Source organism: Eleutherodactylus coqui, chromosome 7 (genome assembly GCF_035609145.1).
Source record: "Eleutherodactylus coqui strain aEleCoq1 chromosome 7, aEleCoq1.hap1, whole genome shotgun sequence".
NCBI lineage: Eukaryota > Metazoa > Chordata > Amphibia > Anura > Eleutherodactylidae > Eleutherodactylus > Eleutherodactylus coqui.
The window spans coordinates 14278669-14302700 of record NC_089843.1 but is presented as its reverse complement, the minus strand read 5'-3'; the positions used below and the strand labels follow the sequence as shown (position 1 = coordinate 14302700).

The 24032-nt window shown below is 50.8% G+C and overlaps 1 protein-coding gene across 2 annotated transcripts in view; it reads left to right on the top strand.

Annotated features, from left to right (window-relative positions):
* The window catches only part of SPEF1 (sperm flagellar 1), a 28346-nt gene extending 5885 nt beyond the window's left edge, over nucleotides 1-22461 (top strand). The window contains exons 3-7 of one of the 2 annotated variants that reach the window (XM_066572871.1): nucleotides 524-662; nucleotides 1628-1673; nucleotides 4839-4890; nucleotides 20670-20772; nucleotides 22200-22461. In XM_066572871.1, coding sequence (XP_066428968.1) covers nucleotides 524-662; nucleotides 1628-1673; nucleotides 4839-4890; nucleotides 20670-20772; nucleotides 22200-22301 — 442 coding nt within the window. In that variant the 3' untranslated portion in view covers nucleotides 22302-22461. Of the gene's footprint in view, nucleotides 1-523; nucleotides 663-1627; nucleotides 1674-4838; nucleotides 4891-20666; nucleotides 20773-22199 lie in introns of both variants that reach the window. The other variant, XM_066572870.1, reaches the window with a different exon arrangement.
* Nucleotides 22462-24032: the final 1571 nt, after the last annotated feature.

The following is a 24032-nucleotide window of genomic DNA, read 5'->3' as shown; positions in this document are numbered from 1 at the left end:
TGCCTGCACTTGGAAGATTGTCTTCCCAGGGACCTGAGGTACGTTATATCTGTCTGCAGCTCATTTATTCTCTGCCGAAAGCCATTCCGGTGTGTATTGGAATGGTGGCGTCACCCGTGACAATACCTGTCCCTGTTCTACCGTTTATTGGGCATCCCTGTCCTAGGGGATCCGGAAGAGACCCTGCTCTGCCCTGGCCTTGGCTGCGTGCGTCCCTCCGGGAGGGAGCATGGTAGGTACCGCCGTGACAAACCAACACTTTACCCTCCCAGCTCCTCAACGTACGCCATGTGTCCGGGGTCACCCTACGGGACGCTGCAATGGCCCTTATCTAGACTGGTACACTGTAACAATCCTTCAGCTGTGTGAGCATGAGCAGGTGAGAACGGATGCTTTAACCCCTGGTTGTATATAATTAGTGTTCCCATTCACTGACAGCAGGCAGAGATTTTGTAGGTCAGGAGCTGAGCCCTCCCAGAGGGGGGCAGAAGGTCCTGAGTGTCTTTGTCTCCCGATTCCTCAGGAAGGTTCTGAGTAAGATGAGCTTCTCGGTCCCAGATGACGTCATCCGCAGGATCGCCCAGTGCTCCCCGGGGGTGGTGGAGCTCGTCCTTTGCACCCTGCGACAGAAGATCGAGGAGCGCCTGAGGCAGAGTGAGCCGGTAACTGCGGGGGATGATACAGTGTGTGTGATGGGGGATTGGGTTGTGAGCTTTCAAGTCCCTAAGGATGATGGGAGTGATTATAGATAATGGGAATATGTATGGATGATGGGAGTAATTCGAGATAATTGGAATCATTACAGATGATGGGAGTGATTACAGATAATGGGAGTGGTTACGGATGATGGGAGTGATTACGGGTGATGGGAGTGGTTACGGGTGATGGGAGTGATTACGGATGAGGGGAGTGATTACGGATGAGGGGAGTGATTACGGATGAGGGGAGTGATTACGGATGAGGGGAGTGATTACGGATGAGGGGAGTGATTACGGATGAGGGGAGTGGTTACGGATGAGGGGAGTGGTTACGGGTGAGGGGAGTGGTTACGGGTGATGGGAGTGATTACGGATGAGGGGAGTGGTTACGGATGAGGGGAGTGGTTACGGATGAGGGGAGTGGTTACGGATGAGGGGAGTGGTTACGGATGAGGGGAGTGGTTACGGATGAGGGGAGTGGTTACGGATGAGGGGAGTGGTTACGGATGAGGGGAGTGGTTACGGATGAGGGGAGTGGTTACGGATGAGGGGAGTGATTACGGATGAGGGGAGTGGTTACGGATGAGGGGAGTGGTTACGGGTGATGGGAGTGATTACGGGTGAGGGGAGTGATTACGGATGAGGGGAGTGATTACGGATGAGGGGAGTGGTTACGGATGATGGGAGTGGTTACGGGTGATGGGAGTGGTTACGGGTGATGGGAGTGGTTACGGGTGATGGGAGTGATTACGGGTGATGGGAGTGGTTACGGGTGATGGGAGTGGTTACGGGTGATGGGAGTGGTTACGGGTGATGGGAGTGGTTACAGTCTGTGTGCATCGCTGCTGAGTTATCAGTATATACATAAGCCTCAGGATTGGGATCGGGGGAACAGTGTGACCCATCCTGTGATCTTTATTTCCACGTAGGAGACGATGAGCCCGCGCTCGGAGCCCAACAGTCACGCAGACACAGGTAATGGCGGCTGCCGCGGTCATCGGTGTGATTAGGAGAGGATGAGCCGTATCACCCACAGCAGTGTTCCCCACCTCCAGTCCTCAGGGACCCCCAACAGGTCATGTTTTCAGGATTTCCTCAGTGTTGCCCAGGTGATGTTGTTATTGTCGGTGCCTCACACATTGCCACAGGGGTTCTTACTATAGGATATCCTGAAAACATGACCTGTTGGGGTCCCTGAGGACTGGAGTTGGGGACCCCTGACCCACAGGACCTGGTCTGTCCTATAAGAGGAGGTGCACATGGCTGTATCTGCGGGTCACACCAGAGAGTACACGTATAGCAGTCCATATTCTATCCAGCACACACAGAATATGGACTGCTATCCGTGTACTCTCTGGTGTGACCCGCAGATACAGCCATCCTGGTAACATGTCCTGTGTCTCATCCATGGAATGGACAGTCATGGTACATGCCAAGGGTTATTTGTTTAGACCTGGGACTGTGTGATAAATGCCTCCATGTATATAGCCATATAGACCTATAATGGGGCCGTGTGATAAAACCCCTCCATGTATATAGCCATATAGATCTATAATGGGGCCGTGTGATAAAACCCTCCATGTATATAGCTGTATAGACCTATAATGGGGCTGTGTGATAAAACCCCCCCATGTATATAGCCGTATAGACCTATAATGGGGCTGTGTGATAAAACCCTCCATGTATATAACCATATAGACCTATAATGGAACTGTGTGATAAAACCCTCCATGTATATAGCCGTATAGACCTATAATGGAACTGTGTGATAAAACCCTCCATGTATATAGCCGTATAGACCTATAATGGAACTGTGTGATAAAACCCTCCACGTATATAACCATATAGACCTATAATGGGACCGTGTGATAAAACCCTCCATGTATATAGCCATATAGACCTATAATGGGGCCGTGTGATAAAACCCTCCATGTATATAGCTGTATAGATCTATAATGGGGCCGTGTGATAAAACCCCCCATGTATATAGCCATATAGATCTATAATGAGGCTGTGTGATAAAACCCCTCCATGTATATAGCCATATAGATCTATAATGAGGCTGTGTGATAAAACCCTCCATGTATATAGCCGTATAGACCTATAATGGAACTGTGTGATAAACCCCTCCATGTATATAGCCGTATAGACCTATAATGGAACTGTGTGATAAAACCCTCCATGTATATAGCCATATAGACCTATAATGGGGCTGTGTGATAAAACCCTCCATGTATATAGCCATATAGATCTATAACGGGGCCGTGTGATAAAACCCTCCATGTATATAGCCATATAGATCTATAATGGGGCCGTGTGATAAAACCCTCCATGTATATAGCCATATAGACCTATAATGGGGCTGTGTGATAAAACCCTCCATGTATATAGCCGGATAGACCTATAATGGGGCCGTGTGATAAATCCTCCATGTATATAGCCATATAGACCTATAATGGAACTGTGTGATAAAACCCTCCATGTATATAGCCATATAGACCTATAATGGGGCCGTGTGATAAAACCCTCCATGTATATAGCCATATAGATCTATAACGGGGCCGTGTGATAAAACCCTCCATGTATATAGCTGTATAGATCTATAATGGGGCCGTGTGATAAAACCCCCCATGTATATAGCCATATAGATCTATAATGAGGCTGTGTGATAAAACCCCTCCATGTATATAGCCGTATAGACCTATAATGGAACTGTGTGATAAATCCCTCCATGTATATAGCCATATAGACCTATAATGGGGCCGTGTGATAAATCCTCCATGTATATAGCCATATAGACCTATAATGGGGCTGTGTGATAAAACCCTCCATGTATATAGCCATATAGACCTATAATGGGGCCGTGTGATAAATCCTCCATGTATATAGCCGTATAGACCTATAATGGGGCCGTGTGATAAAACCCTTCATGTATATAGCCATATAGACCTATAATGGGGCTGTGTGATAAAACCCCCCATGTATATAGCCATATAGACCTATAATGGGACCGTGTGATAAATCCCTCCATGTATATAGCCATATAGACCTATAATGGGGCTGTGTGATAAATCCCTCCATGTATATAGCCATATAGACCTATAATGGGACCGTGTGATAAAACCCCCCATGTATATAGCCATATAGACCTATAATGGGGCTGTGTGATAAATCCCTCCATGTATATAGCCATATAGACCTATAATGGGACCGTGTGATAAATCCTCCATGTATATAGCCATATAGACCTATAATGGGGCTGTGTGATAAAACCCTCCATGTATATAGCCATATAGACCTATAATGGGGCCGTGTGATAAAACCCTCCATGTATATAGCCATATAGACCTATAATGGGACCGTGTGATAAATCCCTCCATGTATATAGCCATATAGACCTATAATGGGACCGTGTGATAAAACCCCTCCATGTATATAGCCGTATAGACCTATAATGGGGCCGTGTGATAAATCCTCCATGTATATAGCCATATAGACCTATAATGGGACCGTGTGATAAATCCTCCATGTATATAGCCGGATAGACCTATAATGGGGCTGTGTGATAAAACCCTCCATGTATATAGCCATATAGACCTATAATGGGGCCGTGTGATAAATCCTCCATGTATATAGCCGTATAGACCTATAATGGGGCCGTGTGATAAAACCCTCCATGTATATAGCCATATAGACCTATAATGGGGCTGTGTGATAAAACCCCCCATGTATATAGCCATATAGACCTATAATGGGGCTGTGTGATAAAACCCTCCATGTATATAGCCATATAGACCTATAATGGGGCCGTGTGATAAATCCCTCCATGTATATAGCCATATAGACCTATAATGGGGCTGTGTGATTAAACCCTCCATGTATATGTAGTCACATCCAGAGCAGCATTCACACTTCTATCATAACATCATGTGCTACACTCCAGTCACATCCAGAGCAGCATTCACACTTCTGCTGTGATATCTTCCAGGCTTGCATTGAATATTCTGTCATTGCATCGTGTTTTACGCTCCAGTCACACCAATAGCTGAATTTAGTATTCACTGCTGGGAAAGGAAAGGGTTAATGTCTCTTATGTGCTGTATAGAAATCTATCCAATCACGTGTCTGCTCATCCTCCAGGCTACTCTACAAAGGAGAAGAGTAACGGCGCAGACAAGGGGGATGCTGCAAGGTGGGTGACAGCAGGAGGTGTGTCCTAAATATAGTGTTCTGGATTATGATTTCTCCAGCAGGCTTTTGGGGTATTTTGTCGCTTCCGAATTATATCGTGTGCACACTTCATCGACCAGAATCAGACACAAATGCTGATCGAAAACCGGGAGAGTCTCTACAATGTGTAGAGGCTCAAGCCTTTTATTATGTTTAATCTCTTTTTATTAGGTTTTCAGAATATTTTACAAACATTAGGAAATATCAGTAAGAAAAAGAAAAGAAAAACAATAAAAAGGAAAATGGAAATAGGCCTCGCAGGGCCTATGGTTCATATTGTACAACAATTGGGCACATCTTCTTGTAAACAACAAATAAAACAGTCAATTCGTCTAGCCCATAGATGATCCCCGGACCCCCTTGCCCCCAATCCACTGTTCTTTCACTATATCAACGCATATTTAACTGACGGGAAAGGTGGGGTCTATGTCGTGATGAATATTATGGTTTATGTGGTGGGGATCCTTTTCATTTGAGGAAAGAAGGAAGAGAAAAAGAGGGGGGGGGGGGGGGGAAGATATAGAAACGATCTGAGCAAGTTAATTAGATAGCGTAGGAAGACAAGGTACTTTGACTATAGCTCACTGAACACCTCTACACAGACAGAACCACACATACACTCACACATACACTCACACATAAAATAAAAGAACGAACAACAACAACAACAAAAAAAAAAAAAAAAAGGGGGAGGGGGGGGGGCGGGAGCACCCTGAGCGTCTTCCAGTCGGTCCCCAACCTCAAAGGCCCTGCGGCCCCTACAGGGCTCGTGAGTACGTTTAGTAGAACAAGCTGGCAAACTCTGCTGAGGACTCGAACATAATCCAGGGCTGCCAGGTCTTTCTGTATTTCTCCTTTTGTTTTTCGGGCTCTCGAGAGTGCTCCGCACATAGCTCCTCCATCTGGCTAAGGTATGCCATCTCCTGCTGCCACTCCCTCATTGAGGGAACTTGTGTGGATCGCCAGTGACGAGGGATGACTGCTCTGGCTGCTGCAATACAAAACCGGAGCAAGTCTCCCTTTTGTGCACTAATGGAGCCCGGCAGGATGGAGAGGAGAGCTATCTGCGGCGTATTGCTAATCGATTTTCTGCACATTGAGTTATATGTGGCAAACACCCCGTTCCAGAAGGGCCGCAGTTTATCACAACCCCACCAGACATGTAACAGAGTGCCTCTATCAGTCCCACAGCGCCAACACATGTCCGACACCGAGGGGAATATCGCATGGAGTCGCGTCGGGTATCTGTACCATCTAGCCAACACCTTGTACCCTTTCTCTTGAGCAGCGCATGCCATGGTTAGTTTGTGTGTGAAAATAAATGATTTTTCCCAGTCGCTCTGTGTGATTTCCTCTCCTAATTCCTGCTCCCAAGCCCACTTGAAGCCCGGGCTTGTGCAACTAAGTTCATGCATCAGAAGGCCGTATATTTGTGATAGCACGTGCTCCGGAGGCGACCGCAACTCGAACAACCTCTCGAAGGGGGTCAATTCCAGGCCCGGGGTGTCGCTTCCCTCCCAAGGTGTAAGGAAGGAGCGTAACTGAAAATACTCGAGCCAGGAGACACGAATGTCTCCGAATCGGTGTTTGAGTTCCTGCAGAGTGGGAATTGATTGCCCACCCAGAACCTGCTGGACCCTGGTATCCTCCCGATTCTCCCAACCCAAATAGCGTTCTCGCTCCCTCCCCGGTGGGAAAGCTGGGTTATTAAACAATGGCGTCAAAGGGCTATGTTCCCTGGACAGTAGCTGTTGACGTGTTTGTATATCCCATAGTCTAAGTGTACCCCTTAGGAAGTAGTTGGGACCTATCGCTTGGGCCCTATCCTCTTTTTTTACCCATGGGAGTAGCCTCAGAGGGATTGTACTGTCTGTTTGTTCCAGTGCTATCCATTGTTTGTTGTTGGTGTGATAGTGCCAGTCTAGCAGGTGTGTAAGAATCGCCGCCGTATGATAGTTCTTGAAGTCAGGTAAACCAGTTCCTCCTTTTGATTTGGGGTACGATAACGTGCGCGTGCTTACTCGTGGTCTTTGCCCCCCCCACACGAATCTGATAAGTGCGGACTTCAGTTTGTTAAAAAATATTTGGGGTACCGTTATAGGGATAGCTTGGAAGATGTATAAGAATCGGGGTAGGACATCCATTTTAATGGTTTGTATCCTCCCGAACCATGACAAAACTCTGGTGGAATAGGCGGTCAGGTCTTTAAGAGTGCGATCCAGTAGGGTAGAGTAGTTCATGGAGAACAGTTTGGAGTGATCCGATGGAATATGTATTCCTAAATACTTTATAGCCTCTTGTTGCCACTTAAAGGGAAAGTGTTCTATTATGTGTTTTTTTGTTTCTGGGCCTAAGGATATATTTAGTGCTTCAGTTTTGCTATAGTTTATTTTAAAATTAGATAGGTGGCCAAATTTTTCGAATTCATCGATCAAGGAGGGCAGAGTGATGCGGGGTTGTGTGATATATAGCAGTATGTCGTCGGCGTATAAGGCCGCTTTATACTGGGTCCCTCCCACTGTCAGTCCATTGATGTTCGGATTATTTCTAATTGCTGTTGCTAGATGCTCCATCACTAAGACGTACAGCAGAGGAGACAGGGGGCAGCCCTGCCTGGTCCCGTTCCTGATGTGGATGGGGGAGGATAGTGTGCCATTTATCCTAACCCTGGCCGTGGGGCAAGTGTAAAGAGCTAGTGTTCTGGACAAAAATTTAGGACCCAGCCCTATCTGCCTGAGGGCTGCCTCAAGAAACCCCCAATGAACTCTGTCAAAGGCTTTCTCCGCATCTACCGACAACAAACACATTGGGGCATCACCGTCTCGAGCCCTAGCCACAAGGAGCAGGGTTTTTATTACATTATCTCTGGCTTCTCTCCCCCTGACGAAGCCCACCTGGTCCGTGTGTACAATGCTCGGGAGATGCGGAGAAAGCCTGTTGGCCAGGACCTTGGCATAAATCTTTATGTCCACGTTGATCAGTGAGATCGGCCTATAGTTAGTGGAAACTGTGGGGTCTTTTCCTGGTTTCGGAATTACACTTATATGTGCCTCAAGGGCCTGTTGCGGGAAAGGGGACTCCTGGGAGACCGCAGAGAATGCCCTGGCTAGAAAAGGGGCGAGCTGCTGTCTAAGAAATTTGTAAAAGGCGGGGGTAAAACCGTCGGGCCCTGGGCTCTTCCCCGCAGGGGTGCTTTTGATAACCTCCTCTATCTCCTCCGCTGTGATATCCCTTTCCAATGCGTCACTGTGGTCGGGGTCCAGTAGCGGCAGGGCTGTTTCTGCTACATATTTGGAAATTCGGTCTTTTAGTAAATTTTCGTTCATATCCGCGAATTGTCCCTTAAGATTATAGAGCTGGGAATAGTATTTCTGAAATATATCCAGGATTTCCGTGGGATTATATGTGTCAGTGCCCGTCGCGTTTTTGATTCGTGGAATAAATGTCTGTGTGGCCCTCGGGTGGATCAGACGGGACAGGGGTTTGCCCGCTTTGTTAGAATACTCATAGTGAAAGCGCTTGTGTTGGTTTCTTAGATGGGTATAAGCCTGGTCTAATTTAGATTTTAGCTCTTTCCTGACCCGAACCAGATCTGCCAGGGTATCTGGCGAGAGGGTTTTTTTATGCGCAGACTCTAAGGTGTGGATCTGTTTAAGGAGTTTAGTAATAGTAGTGGCTCTTTCTTTTTTGAGCCGAGAGCCATGTTTTATTAGAGTGCCCCTCAGGACGCACTTCAGTGCCTCCCATTGTATAGGAGCTGAAGTGGTGTCTGTGGCATGTGTCGCAAGAAATGTTTCAATCTGTTCTTTAACTTCTGCTTCACATACGCTATCTTTCAGGAGGTTGTCATTCAACCTCCACGTCCACTGGCGGTCTGTTTGATCTGGTAAGGTTAGGGTCAGGAATACAGGAGCGTGGTCCGACCAAACCATATCCCCTATTGTGGCCGTAGGTTGCCATGACAGGGCATGGTGTCCCATAAGAAAGTAGTCTATGCGACTGTAGGAATTATGTGGATGTGAGAAGAAGGTGTAGTCCCTATCCTGTGGATGCAGGATACGCCACACATCCACCAGCTGGAGTGCATGCGCTGCGTTCTTAAAGGTCCGTAGTTGCCCAGGGGGAACATTGCCTCTGTTCGCCGAGGAGTCTATTTCTGGGTTTAAAGTCATATTGTAGTCCCCTCCAGCCACGACAACCCCCTCTGCGAACTCTGCCACTACCTTCAAGAAGGCCTGGTTAGCTACTGCCTGCTGTTGGTTTGGTGCATACCAGTTTGCGATTGTGATTTTAGTGGTTCCTATTTTCACTTTAATGAGGACATATCGTCCCTGAGGGTCTGTTTTGGTTTCTATGAGGTGGTGAGCTAGGGACCTATGTATCGCGATGGAAACCCCACCCGCCCGGCTGTCGGGGTTGGCGCTGTGGAACCAATGCGAGTAATACCTATCCCGTATGGCAGGGACGTGTCCCACTTTAAAATGTGTCTCTTGAAATAGTGCCACTTGGACCCTCTGCTTGTGTAGCTGGTATAAGACCTGTGATCTTTTCTGGGGAACATTAAATCCCCGAATATTTAGTGAACTAAGTTTGAGTGGTGCCATGTTGTTAAAGAAAGGAGGGGGAAGGGTCGTACAAAACAAAACCGAAAAACAAGCAAAAAGACGAGACAAACACTTAACAACGATTTGCTCCTAAATAAGGAGGTCAACTAGTACCTACGAAGTAGAGGAAGAATTAGCAAGAGGAGAGGGTGAAAGAAAGATTAGTAGAGGTAGTATGTCAGATGAGAACAACTACCTTAAAGAGAGGGTATAGGGCAGCTCTATATTTAGCTAGCGTCCGGTTTTTAATGGACACTGGGGTCCAGTGGGTAGCGGGCTTTCTATTGGGCGGAGCTCTCCCTCACCCCAGAGAAATGTTATGTTATGGGAAGTTATCTGTATATGGCACTATATTTTCTAGCTAAATGGCTTTAATGGGCAGAGGACATAACCATGAACGTTTAACTATTATAACAGGTTGAGAAATCTAGCCTACCGACCCCCATGTCCACCTATCATTTGTGTTGCGCCTACGTGTTCCCACCGCTAGTAAGCCTAACGCTATCTGTGTATGTGCATTGTGTAGGTTGTCCATCCGGACGTTACCCTCGCCGGTTTCTGGTGTGGTGATGCCCAGTCTCTCTCTTCCTCCCGTTGCTGGGTGTCGAGGCTTGGAAACTCTTGTGTGCTGGGTTCCTCCCTTCTCCATTCTCCATCCCCTCCACGATGTGAGGAACATTGCAGGCCGCTGCTCCTTGCTATTGGAAAGTCTATATGGATGGGAGAAAAAGGAGCAGGAGAGAGAGGGGGAGGAGGGGAGGAGGGAGAAAGAAGACTGGCAAGGTGAGGGTCTATCTGGAACTCTTCTCTCGTTGTGGATGCTGCTTGCTTGGCGGTGGGAGATGCGCCATTTCAGGTGGAGTCGCGGGTTTCTTCAATTCTCCTGTCTCTTTGAGGTCTAGGGTTTTTAGGTTTAGGAGTGTCCTTTATCTGGCTAGGGGACTACGGGATCTGCGACGTCGGCCTGTTCCGTCCCCTCTTCTTCTTCCCCAATTCTCTCTTTGTGGTCGTGGGGCCCCTCCCCCAGGAGGCAAGGGCAGACAGGGCCAGTCTTGAATAATCGGCATAGGAATGTCCAAAGCCACGCTGAAGTTGGCAAGATCTTCTGGGTTTCGCAGTACTATTAGGCGGCCCGCATGTCGGACTTGCAGACGGAAGGGGAATCCCCAGGTGTAGGCCATATTGTGCTGGCGCATGATATCCAACAGGGGGCGCAGGGATTTTCTCTTCATCAAAGTGAGTCGTGATAGGTCTGGGAGCAGCTGTACGGGCCTGTCTTGGAATTGTATGGGGCTGGTCTCCCATGCCCTCTTCATTATGGCTTCCTTCACTCTATATTTATGGACCCGGCAGATAATGTCCCGTGGCCGATCTGGGTCTGTTGCTCTAGGGCCTAGCGATCTGTGAGCGCGATCCAGCTCCAGCGGGGTGTCCGGCGGGACCTCTAGGATGAGGTTAAAGAGGTGGCGAAGAGTGTCCTCCAGGTGTTGTGGTTCTATTGTTTCCGGTATGCCCCGGACTCTGATGTTGTTCCTTCTCCCTCTATTCTCCACATCGTCCAGCGAGTCCGTCAGATATTGTAATTGGAGGGCTTGGGTCTGTAATAAGGCTTCTTGAGCGTTCACTTTGGTCGCCAGTTCTGTCAGGGACGTCTCCACTGTGGCGACTCTCGTATCTACCTGTTGCACTTCTTCTCGCACCGCTGCCACTTCTGTTTTGTAAGTATTTTCAAGCCTTGCAATATACGCTTCCATGTCTGCTTTTGTTGGGATCGCCAGGATATGTGCGCTGAGGGCTCCAATGTCTGTGAGCGCCGAGGTGCCTGCAGACTCTCTAGATGGTGGGTAGGCAGCTGTGTTTGTACAGTCTATGTTGGCAGACTGTGGAGGAGCGCCCTTGTTACTGCCGGGGGGGGCGCTCTTGTTACTGCCTGGGGGGCGCTCTTGTTACTGCCGGGGGGAGCGCTCTTGTTACTGCCGGGGGGAGCGCTCTTGTTACTGCCGGGGGGAGCGCTCTTGTTACTGCCGGGGGGAGCGCTCTTGTTACTGCCGGGGGGAGCGCTCTTGTTACTGCCGGGGGGAGCGCTCTTGTTACTGCCGGGGGGAGCGCTCTTGTTACTGCCGGGGGGAGCGCTCTTGTTACTGCCGGGAGGAGCGCTGTTGTTACTGCCGGGAGGAGCGCTGTTGTTACTGCCTGGAGGGCCGCTCGTCTTGCTGCCGGGGAGGACGCTCGTCTTGCTGCCGGGGAGGACGCTCGTCTTGCTGCCGGGGAGGACGCTCGTCTTGCTGCCGGGGAGGACGCTCGTCTTGCTGCCGGGGAGGACGCTCGTCTTGCTGCCGGGGAGGACGCTCGTCTTGCTGCCGGGGAGGACGCTCGTCTTGCTGCCGGGGAGGACGCTCGTCTTGCTGCCTGGAGGAGCGCTCCTCCTCCTGTCGGGAGTGGCGTTCGTGTTACTGCAGGAAGGAGTGCTCATGATATTGCCGGCAGGAGCGCTCATAATGTTGCCGGGAGGAGCAAACCAGTTGCCACCATGTGGGGCAGTTACAATCATGCTGGGTGGGGTGGTTGTGTTGCTGCCAGGAGAAGCCTTTTCATTACCGCCAGGAGGCGCAATCATGTTACTGCCAGGAGGCGCAATCAAGTCACTGCCAGGAGGCGCAATCCAGTCACTGCCAGGAGGCGCAATCCAGTCACTGCCAGGAGGCGCAATCCAGTCACTGCCAGGAGGCGCAATCAAGTCACTGCCAGGAGGCGCAATCAAGTCACTGCCAGGAGGCGCAATCAAGTCACTGCCAGGAGGCGCAATCAAGTCACTGCCAGGAGGAGCGATCATGTTACTGCCAAGAGGAGCAATTATGTTACTGCCAGGAGGAGCAATCATGTTACTGCCAGGAAGAGCAACCTCAGCACCTCCAAGAGGGATGTTTATGTTACTGCCAGGAGGAGCGATCATGTTACTGCCAGGAGTAGCGATCTTGTTACTGCCAAGAGGAGCAATTATGTTACTGCCAAGAGGAGCAATCATGATACTGCCAGGAGGAGCAATCATGTTACTGCCAGGAGGAGCAATCCTGTTACTGCCAGGAGGAGCAATCATGTTACTGCCAGGAGGAGCAATCATGTTACTGCCAGGAGGAGCAATCATGTTACTGCCAGGAGGAGCAATCTTGTTACTGCCAGGAGGAGCAATCTTGTTACTGCCAGGAGGAGCAATCTTGTTACTGCCAGGAGGAGCAATCTTGTTACTGCCAGGAGGAGCAATCTTGTTACTGCCAGGAGGAGCAATCTTGTTACTGCCAGGAGGAGCAATCTTGTTACTGCCAGGAAGAGCAACCTCAGTACCTCCAAGAGGGATGTTTATGTTACTGCCAGGAGGAGCTTTCTGAGTATGACTGGGGGAGTCTGGATTAGCTCTTACTACTGGGGTTTGTGGATCTCTGTTGGGGGTGTCCATGAATGCCTCAGCGCTCCCGCTCTCCTCTGGAGCCTCTGCCCACGTGTGCCCCGCTGCGGCCGCCATCTTGGACGGCGTGGGGCCATGAGACCGCCGCTCCCCGCTCACCTCTGCTGGGCCCCCGCTCACCTCTGCTGGGCGCTCCGGCGGCGCCGAGGAGCGCATCCGCCTCTGTCTTCTCTCTGCACCGTCCCACGTCATCGGGAGCTCCTCCGCTGTCATGGAGCTGTCGGGAGAGATCTCCGCCGGCGTCCCCGCTGCCAAGTCTTGCCCTGCCGGCAGCGCTGGTGTAGGGGACCCGCTCTGCGCAGGGGGGGGATCCCGGCTCTCTGCTTCTCCTGCCGCCTTGTTTCCCGCCGCTGCTATGTTCCGTGCAGGTGGTGGGGGGTCCTCCCGCTGCGCCGTCTGTGGTGAGCTTTGGTGTGCCGCGGCCGCCATGCCAGGCTGGGATTCCTCTTCCTCGGGACGCTTCTGGCCGGGGAAGAACCGCTGGATGCCCGCTGGAGTCGGATTGTCTGGTAGGTGGGTGTTGCTCCTCAGCGATTTCTTCCTCCTATTGCCCGTTTTATTGTTTTTGTGTGCCATTTTTGTTGGTTTTCTCTGGGTATGAAGACGGAGCCGAGGAGAAACGTGTCCTCACTCCTCCATAGCCAGGCCACGCCCCCTCAAGCCTTTTATTATAACACATGACAACCGCCCTTCAATGGGCGTGCAACAGATTACATCAGTAACATATAAGATTCTCATTTGTCGGATCATATAGAATCCCCCACCTCTCTGCCCACCCCCTTCCAAATGCTGATGTAGCATGGACTTTTGTCCTAGCTGAAGTCAGCTCCGTGTAGTGATGAATCATTGTTTAACTAGCCTGGGTGAGGAGAGGAAGGGGGCCTAGGTAAACACTCAGTATTGAACACAGGATATACACATAACACTATAGCCCTCTATGCAGGCAACCTTAAGCAGTTTCTGTGTATGTGGCAAGTCTTATCAACATGTGCTCAGGCTGAAGGAATTCCTTTGTTGTAGAAGTTTCAGCGTGGGGGGCAGAGCTGGGGATTCATCCAAGATATATATATATATATATATATATATATATATATATATATATATATATGTATATATATATATATATATATTGCTTGTATATAACACTGTGATTTAACTCTTTCCTTATGCAGCAGAGTTCCACATTAGGCTGAAGTCATTACAATAGCATAATACATTTGGGTTATACAAATCGATAGACATTTTATACCAAAATAATCAACATGTCTATCACAATAGCATGTCTTATAGTGAGGCGGTATAACCTTATACAACCACCATGCTAAAACAGTCCGTCCGCCGTGTAAAATGTATGTAAATGGAAAGAAAAAGAGTGCAATGAATTGAAATCTCATCTATGTTTTATTCACAGTAGAACAGAGAACGTATCGGAGGGGGGGGGAGGGGGGGGAATGATGGCAGCAACACATCTCACAAAAGTGGGAACAGAAGGCTGGAGAAGTAAGACTGGAGCATGTTAGACAGGCAGAGGTCACCAGTGTGAAGAACCGTCCTTAAATTGTGGAACAATTGCAGAAAAATGTTCCTCAACATATAATTGTGAAGACTTTGAATATCCCGCCGTCTGCAGCCCGGAATATCATGCAGAGGATCCGGAGAAACTCATGTGTACAAGGGACGAGGCTGACGGTCAATATGGGCTGCTTGGGATCTATGTGCCCTCCGGTATCAATGCATGAAACACAGGCGTGATTCTGTAATACAATCCCTGCAGGGCTCAGGATACTTCTGTGAACACCGCTCTCCATACAAGCCACACATGTAAGTTACAGCTGTATCATGTAGAGCAGAAGCCGTATATCAGCAGAGTCCAGAAACACCGGCCTCTTCTCTGGGCCAACGCTCATTTACAATGGACTGAGGCAAAGTGGAAACCGGTCTGCGGTCAGATGCAGCAAAATGTGAAATTCCTTTTGGAAACCACGGATGCCACGTCCTGCAGACCCAATAGGGGAGGGACCTTCCAGCCTGCGCTATGGGGTTGCATTAGTGCCTACAGCACGGGCAGCCTACACATCCTTACAGGCACTAACAGTGCTGAGCGGTATATAGAGGTTAGCGGACAACATATACTCCATCCACACAACGATCCTTTCAGGGAAGGCCTTGTATATTTCAGCAAGACAATACTAAACCACATACTGCCTCCATCACAGCAGCATGGCTTCCAGAGGAAGAGTCCGGGGTGAACCGTCCGCCTGCAGTCCGGACCGTTCACCAATAGATATTTGGTGCATTATGAAATTAAAAATCCGTCAGAGGAGACCCAGAACTGTGGAGCAGCCAGAATTCTACATCAGGCATGAATGGGACAACATTCCTCTCTCAAAACTCCAGCAACTGGCCTCCTCCCTGCCCAGAAGAGGGGACGCTACATAGCGGCAGACACGGACCATTCCCAACCTTTGTGAGAGGTGTTGCTGCCACTGCAACACTGCAGAGGGGTGACTCTGGGCACCTGGCTAACATGAAGAGCTGGGAGGGATAAGTGTCTCATCGCGGTGGCACTTACCGGGCTGTGGTCCCTGAGGGATGACACGTACCCAAGGCCAGAGCAGGATGGCAGGCCAGCTTCGACAACCCTATGATAGGGAATACCAGTAAAGGGGATGGAGGGAGTAGTAATAAAAATCACTCGCAACGCCACCGTTCCCACAAACCGATATTATAGGCGGAGTAATGAACATGGAGACTTGTGTATAGTACGCCGGGTTCCCAGGAACGGTTAGGGCCCGGTATAACTTTGCTTAGGAATAATGACTTGTTTAACAGGTCATGCAGGTACAATTCACTTTAAGCATTAACAGGCTATAGCTAAGAGGTAGGGAGGATACACAGGATGAATACGGCCCCACAGTCCACGTTATCTGTATGTCACTGGTCCTGGATTGGGAGCACTCCAGAGGAGGAAGGGGGTCACTCCGCAGACTCTCTGGCAGACAAGTATTAACTGAAGGCTTAGCCAATACGCACCCCGCACAGCAGACGTGTGGGTGTCACAATAAAGTACCTCTGCGTGGTGATCCTAATTATGGACAGCCGCACAGGAAAAGCCTGTGGCCTGAGTGAGGGTATTATTGTATCTTGACGCCACCAGAAGCTAGGGGTTTGACAGGAGGAATGCTGCTCCCACACCCCTAGCTTCCGCTAGGGTCAAGACAGGAAGGTCCTGGAAGGTGCTAAACGTAAGTGCAGTGAGCCGTTGTATGTGCAATGCCACTGAACAGCTGTGGCCAGCTTACTGCCTGTCCCCCTGCCCCGGCGCTGTGGCCTCCCAGCTGTCGTCCTCCTGGTGTATGCGGCAGCAGCCTGAGTGTCTGCCATCCCTCTAGGCTCCCTGCTCTCCTCATGCTGTGTGCGGGTGATGCATGTCAGGCAGTGCAGCGCGCCGCTGCCTGCTCCCTGCTGCGCTCCAGCTGTGTGTGGACACCGTGTGTGTCCTTGCTACTGCCAACCGGGGAGGGGGGAGCTCCTTCAGCGGCGCCACTGGCAGCGGAGGCCAGTATTTAGCATGCTGGCAGGGGGGACCGCTGTGCCAATGAGAGTACGGCAGGTGGCACCAAAGAGCCAATCGCCACCTAGAGGTGGGACACGGCCGTCCCTCTATCTAAGCCCTGTCACACCCCTACCTTCTGGTGGCGTCAAGATACGCCACTACCGATGTGATTTCCAGCCAGAGAGCCGCGGCACCCTGGTTGGGAATCACTGACATAGGACCACACATGTATGACATTTATGGAGGGGACCAGGATGGTGTTTTGGGTCACTAGAACACCAATTTCTATATTACTTAATTTCTTAAATTGAAATAGAACAATGCCGCCCCCCCCTTCCCTTCTGATTCGTGTTCCATGTTCTATTGTGGGTAAAATATGATTAGATGACATTTCCAAATCATCACATTCTTATATTCTTCACATTTTGTTACATTTTACACAGCGGCATAACTTTTTTTTTTTGGAATTGGGGTTGTATTATTACTCTTTTATGATTGTTATATTAGTATGGTGATTATTATTGTACACTGATATGTGACAAGAACTAATACCATGTAGACCCCTCTTGTCCGTCAAAGTGCAGCAACGCCATGTGGCATCAATTCCACAGGCGGACAGAAGACATCTCCGGGGTATCTGTAGGTGTAGGAGGATCTCAGGTGTGGTCCTCTCCACCGCATCCCATAAATACTCAGTTGGATGCATGTCGGGTGAGCATGCCAGCCGCACCATTTATAGGAGCTCTCCAGAATGCTCCTCCAACCAGTTCTGGACAACTTGGAGGGTCTCCTGCTCTGACCTGCGGGATATACATGTGGGGTCTCCTGCTCTGACCTGCAGGTTATAAAGAAGTGGGGTCTCCTGCACTGACCTGCGGGATATACATGTGGGGTCTCCTTCGCTGACCTGCGGGATATATGTGGGGTCTCTTGCACTGACCTGTGGGATATACATGTGGGGTCTCCTGTGCTGACCTGTGGGATATACATGTGGGGTCTCCTGCGCTGACCTGCGAGATATATGTGGGGTCTCTTGCACTGACCTGTGGGATATACATGTGGGGTCTCTTGCACTGACCTGTGGGATATACATGTGGGGTCTCCTGCACTGACCTGCGAGATATACATGTGGGGTCTCCTGCGCTGACCTGCAGGATATATGTGGGGTCTCTTGCACTGACCTGTGGGATATACATGTGGGGTCTCCTGCGCTGACCTGCGGGATCTACATGTGGGGTCTCTTGCACTGACCTGCGGGATCTACATGTGGGGTCTCTTGCACTGACCTGCGGGATATACATGTGGGGTCTCCTGCGCTGATCTGCAGGATATATGTGGGGTCTCTTGCACTGACCTGTGGGATATACATGTGGGGTCTCCTGCGCTGACCTGCGGGATCTACATGTGGGGTCTCTTGCACTGACCTGCGGGATATACATGTGGGGTCTCCTGCGCTGACCTGCGGGATATACATGTGGGGTCTCCTGCACTGACCTGCGGGATATACATGTGGGGTCTCCTGCGCTGACCTGTGGGATATACATGTGGGGTCTCCTGCGCTGACCTGTGGGATATACATGTGGGGTCTCCTGCGCTGACTTGCGGGATATACATGTGGGGTCTCTTTCACTGACCTGCGAGATATAAGTGGGGTCTCTTGCGCTGACCTGTGGGATATACATGTGGGGTCTCCAGCTCTGACCTGCAGGATATATAGATGTTGGGTGTCCTGCGCTGACCTGTGGGATATACATGTGTGGTCTCCTGCGTTGAGCTGCGGGATATACATGTCGGGCCTCCTGCGCTGACCAGCGGGATATACATGTCGGGCCTCCTGCGCTGACCTGTGGGATATACATGTGGGGTCTCCAGCGCTGACCTGTGGGATATACATGTGGGGTCTCCAGCACTGACCTGTGGGATATACATGTCGGGCCTCCTGCGCTGACCTGTGGGATATACATGTGGGGTCTCCTGCGCTGACCTGTGGGATATACATGTGGGGTCTCCTGCGCTGACCTGTGGGATGTACATGTGGGGTCTCCTGCGCTGACCTGTGGGATATACATGTGGGGTCTCCTGCGCTGACCTGTGGGATATACATGTGGGGTCTCCTGCGCTGACCTGTGGGATATACATGTGGGGTCTCCTGCGCTGACCTGTGGGATATACATGTGGGGTCTCCTGCGCTGACCTGTGGGATATACATGTGGGGTCTCCTGCGCTGACCTGTGGGATATACATGTGGGGTCTCCTGCGTTGACCTGCGGGATATACATGTGGGATCTCCTGCGCTGACCTGTGGGATATACATGTGGGATCTCCTGCGCTGACCTGTGGGATATACATGTGGGGTCTCCTGCGCTGACCTGTGGGATATACATGTGGGGTCTCCTGCGCTGACCTGTGGGATATACATGTGGGGTCTCCTGCGCTGACCTGTGGGATATACATGTGGGGTCTCCTGCGCTGACCTGTGGGATATACATGTGGGGTCTCCTGCGCTGACCTGTGGGATATACATGTGGGGTCTCCTGCGCTGACCTGCGGGATATACATGTGGGGTCTCCTGCGCTGACCTGCGGGATATACATGTGGGGTCTCCTGCGTTGACCTGCGGGATATACATGTCGGGCCTCCTGCGCTGACCAGCGGGATATACATGTCGGGCCTCCTGCGCTGATCTGTGGGATGTACATGTGGGGTCTCCTGCGCTGACCTGTGGGATGTACATGTGGGGTCTCCTGCGCTGACCTGTGGGATGTACATGTGGGGTCTCCTGCGCTGATCTGTGGGATGTACATGTGGGGTCTCCTGCGCTGACCTGTGGGATATACATGTCGGGCCTCCTGCGCTGACCTGTGGGATATACGTGTGGGGTCTCCTGCGCTGACCTGTGGGATATACATGTGGGGTCTCCTGCGCTGACCTGTGGGATATACGTGTGGGGTCTCCTGCGCTGACCTGTGGGATATACGTGTGGGGTCTCCTGCGCTGACCTGTGGGATATACGTGTGGGGTCTCCTGCGCTGACCTGTGGGATATACGTGTGGGGTCTCCTGCGCTGACCTGTGGGATATACGTGTGGGGTCTCCTGCGCTGACCTGCGGGATATACGTGTGGGGTCTCCTGTGCTGACCTGTGGGATATATGTGAGGTCTCCTGTGCTGACCTGTGGGATGTACATGTGGGGTCTCCTGCGCTGACCTGTGGGATGTACATGTGGGGTCTCCTGCGCTGACCTGTGGGATGTACATGTGGGGTCTCCTGCGCTGACCTGTGGGATGTACATGTGGGGTCTCCTGCGCTGACCTGTGGGATGTACATGTGGGGTCTCCTGCGCTGACCTGTGGGATGTACATGTGGGGTCTCCTGCGCTGACCTGTGGGATGTACATGTGGGGTCTCCTGCGCTGACCTGTGGGATGTACATGTGGGGTCTCCTGCGCTGACCTGTGGGATGTACATGTCGGGCCTCTTGCGCTGACCAGCGGGATATACATGTGGGGTCTCCTGCGCTGACCTGTGGGATATATGTGGGGTCTCCTGCGCTGACCTGCGGGATATACGTCGGGCCTCCTGCGCTGACCTGCGGGATATACGTCGGGCCTCCTGCGCTGACCAGCGGGATATACATGTCAGGCCTCCTGCGCTGACCTGTGGGGTCTCCTGCTCTGAATACGGATGTGATTTCTGCCGGAGACGGTTCTCTGTTCTCACGGACAGTACTAGCCAGACGCTGCCGGTCGCCATAATGAAGCCTCCATGGGCGTCCGCTGTGGGCGGTAATGTCTTCTATGCCGTATTCCTTGTACGTTACACTGCGGAGCAATGGTGAATACCAACACAACTTCAGAGGTGCAGTGCCCCGTCCATCTGGCGCCCCTATCAGGCCTCATCCTAGAATGCACGTTGTGTCTCCATGAGTGCGCTGGCCAGTGTTCAGCCTCATAAGATAGCACCTCACTGGTTATACAGGTGGGGGCGCTCCCGAGTGTCCACGGAGGTAATCATCAGTTTACACCCCGCTGCCCCAGGACGTCGTCGCTGTATATTACTGTTACATTAGAATGTAATTAGCATTATTTCCTCTAATGTTGGTTTGGCTTCTCCCAGTAGAGCTCAGCAGGGGTACACCCAGGCTGCCCACTCAGATGACAGTCTCCGTGCCCAACTGGCAGAGAAGGAGCGGGCGCTGGTGGCTTCCCAGGAGACTATTCAGGTAAGGAGGACTCCCAGCATCCCTTGTGTCCAGGACCTGCAGTACCTCACTATGTATCCAGTAGTCCATCTTATATTATGCTCCAGAGCTGCAATCATAATTCTGTAGGCTTCAAGGATGAAATATCCCAGTATCCCTGCTTGTTCAGTGTCTGCACTGCACAATCATATGGAAAACGAACGTACCCCCCTTGTGTTAAAGAAACTCAGCGTAAGGGTTCGCTCGCACGGGTTCGCTCATATGTGGCCTGCGGATCCCGCGGTCTTAAAAACCCATTTCTATTGGGCCATTTGCACCTATATATTTTTCATACGCGTGAAAAAACCGCAGCATGTCCTATGTTTGTGCCAATTAGGCGCCAGTATAGGCTACGGGGATATAACGTATGGAGCAAATCTGCATGTTACACGTGTATTACATGCGTTGCGTATACAATCCGTGAATAATGCGCCGGCCACGTCCGCCTGAGTGAGCACTGAGGCTGCATGCACATGACCGCTGCGAATTCTGCTGTGAGTGCGATGCGTCTTACAAGAAAAAGAAATGGCATCTCTGTGACGTGTGATTGTCAGGCGTGTTGTTTACACGCACATGCGAACCGCCCGTGTCAGCACCCTGAGGGCTCGGGCACGTCTGCAGGATAACGGCAGCCAGGGGCCAAACAGATCCATCTTATGACGGAACAAACCGCGCCGCACGGACCCGCTGTCTATAATGGGGTCATTTGGGGTCCGCCCGGCGTCTTACAGGACGCAGTAGCGCAGCGTGACGCACGATTTCATGATGTATTCTACCGGAATTCAGTGACGGAGGTTCCAAATGGACGCTCTCCTGCCGACGTGAAGAGGCCCTCCGTGTTACTCGCCTCTTAGGCCGCTTTCACACCGACCAGAGAATCGTGAGAGATGTGTGCGTTTAGGCGCAGACCTCACACCAATATACACCGCCATCTTCTGAATGGGGTCAGACACATGCCGGATGTTCTTTCCCTGCACCGTAGTCGCAGCATGTCCTATTTTTGGGTGTTCCCGCGGAACGCCGCGCCTGTTGCTTTCAATGGGGCTGACAAACACATTTAATGGAGTGCGAGGTGGACGCGTGCGATGGAGGTTTTCCCTTGACCACCATGGGAAGCACTTGCCGATCCGGAGGACTGAAGTGATGGCAGTTGTTTTTGACACGAGCGCCTGTCATCCGTGGGGACATCGTACGAGTTTCTCAGCCGTGTGCAGGAAGCCTTACATCCCTCGCTGGGGAAGGGTTCTGGTGCTTCTCCTGTTCTCCCTCTACATGCAGAGCTCTACAGTGATCACCAGGGGGAGGAAGCTAAATCCAACCGGATACTCTGAGCCCATGTTAGTCTCAGGTCTAGCTGACCTCCATGTAACAAGCATGGCCGCCGTCACTAATCAGCGGTGTCTTGTCAGATATTACAGGCGAAGCTGCGGCGGATGGAGCAGCTGCTGCACCTGAAGAATGTGCGGATAGACGACCTGAGCCGCCGTCTGCAGGAGGCCGAGAAGAAATGACCCCCGGATGTCCGGACCTCCTCTGCACCCCCTGTACAGGACCCCTCTAGCCATATGCTGTGATAGTATATATATATATACTGTGATTAGATGGTTTATGGTCCCTTTAACTTCCTGGATGTTTATAAGTAACAGAAATAAAGTATTTATTTAGGTTTTATACGGCCGCGGCGCTCGCAGCGCCCTTCATGTCCGTCTCGCGGTTCGATTGTTTTGTCTGTTTTGCAGATTTTGACCCCATCTTGGATGCAGAAATGCCACACAATTTTGCGCTGTAAACGTTTCCTTAGATGTCTTCCATAAGAGCGCGCTGGCGGCCTCCGCTACGGCTTCGTCACCTCATGACCCCCTGCAGAAATCCAGGGCTGAGCCCCGAGGGCGATCATCCGGTTGTGGACTTCCTAAGGGTGGATTCTGCATCAAGAACAGATGTGTCACTAATGTATTTTTTTACCTCCTATGAAACGGATTTCATATCCGCGGACGGCGAAGAGCGCCATAGAAATAGAATGGGATGCGAAAAGGACGGTAATGTCAGAGCAGAGTCCGGTGTCATACGAACATGTTTGCACATATAAAATGTGCATGCGCGATACGCAGTGAATAGAGCCCATTGGTTTCAGTGCATTCGTTCTCGTGCGTGCATTTCGCGTAAACGTTTTGTTTGCGCACACAATTACGCAGCATGTTGTATTTTCCTGCACATTTGTGGACAAAAATAGCACATATTGGACTCCTGAACTCACGTGCCCATTTCAGTGAACGGGTGCGTGGCTGCGAGTTTTTTTGCGCAGGATTTGCACGCTCAAAACGTACAGTAAAACACACTTGTGTGCGCAAATACGCCGCGCCCATTCCACACATACACAGTGCAAATTCAAATGTGCTTCTGCCCGTGTGACACCGGCCTAAGGGTCTCGTGTGAAGGGGGCGTTTTAGAGTATGCCATAATCTGGAACCACTTCCTATATCATGAGCCGCTGCTCCATATCCTCCATGCTTTATAGTACAACTTTGATCAGTGACTTAAAGGGGCGGTCCGCTGCCAGTCCATTTTTTTTAAGACTAGCCAAAAATGTATTAAAATAACACAAACAGCGGTACTTACCCGTCCTCGGCGCTCTCAGAGCAGAGGCTGGGCCAGGAGAACGTCATGTGACCACTGACAGCGGTCGGGTCGGAGGAACGCGGGGTTCCTCTGCTTTTGTTATATTAACACATTTGCGGCTATACGTAAAAAAGTCAGACCGCGCCTTTACAGCTTCTACCCGCTAGCGTTTTTTTCAATGGGGCTTTCTAATGTTAAAATCGCAAGTTTGTGCTTTTGCAATTTTTGTGCGATTTTAACAGAAAGTCCCATTGAAAAAAAACGCAGCGATATTGCAGCATAAAAAACCGCTAGTTGGTAGAAGCCCTTAAGCTGAGCTGTATTGTCTGTTGGAACCGGAGGGATTTGTCATTCAGGGACAGATTCTGCTGATCTTCCTCCCCTGCTTTACACTGCAGCGTTGTTTCTTTTGGGCGTAGTTAAAGGCAATGGGTAATAAAGCCTGGGGTCGTCCAAAATCCTTTCTTGCCTGTTTGTCTTATTGGAGGGTCAGGCTGTTGCTCTATCCTTCCCCCATACTTTACACTACAGCTAGGCTGGCCATACACATTAGCTGCCGAGTGGGCTGGGCCAGATCAGCATTTGGCCTACAGCTCTCTGATGGGTCCGGGCCCGTTCACACA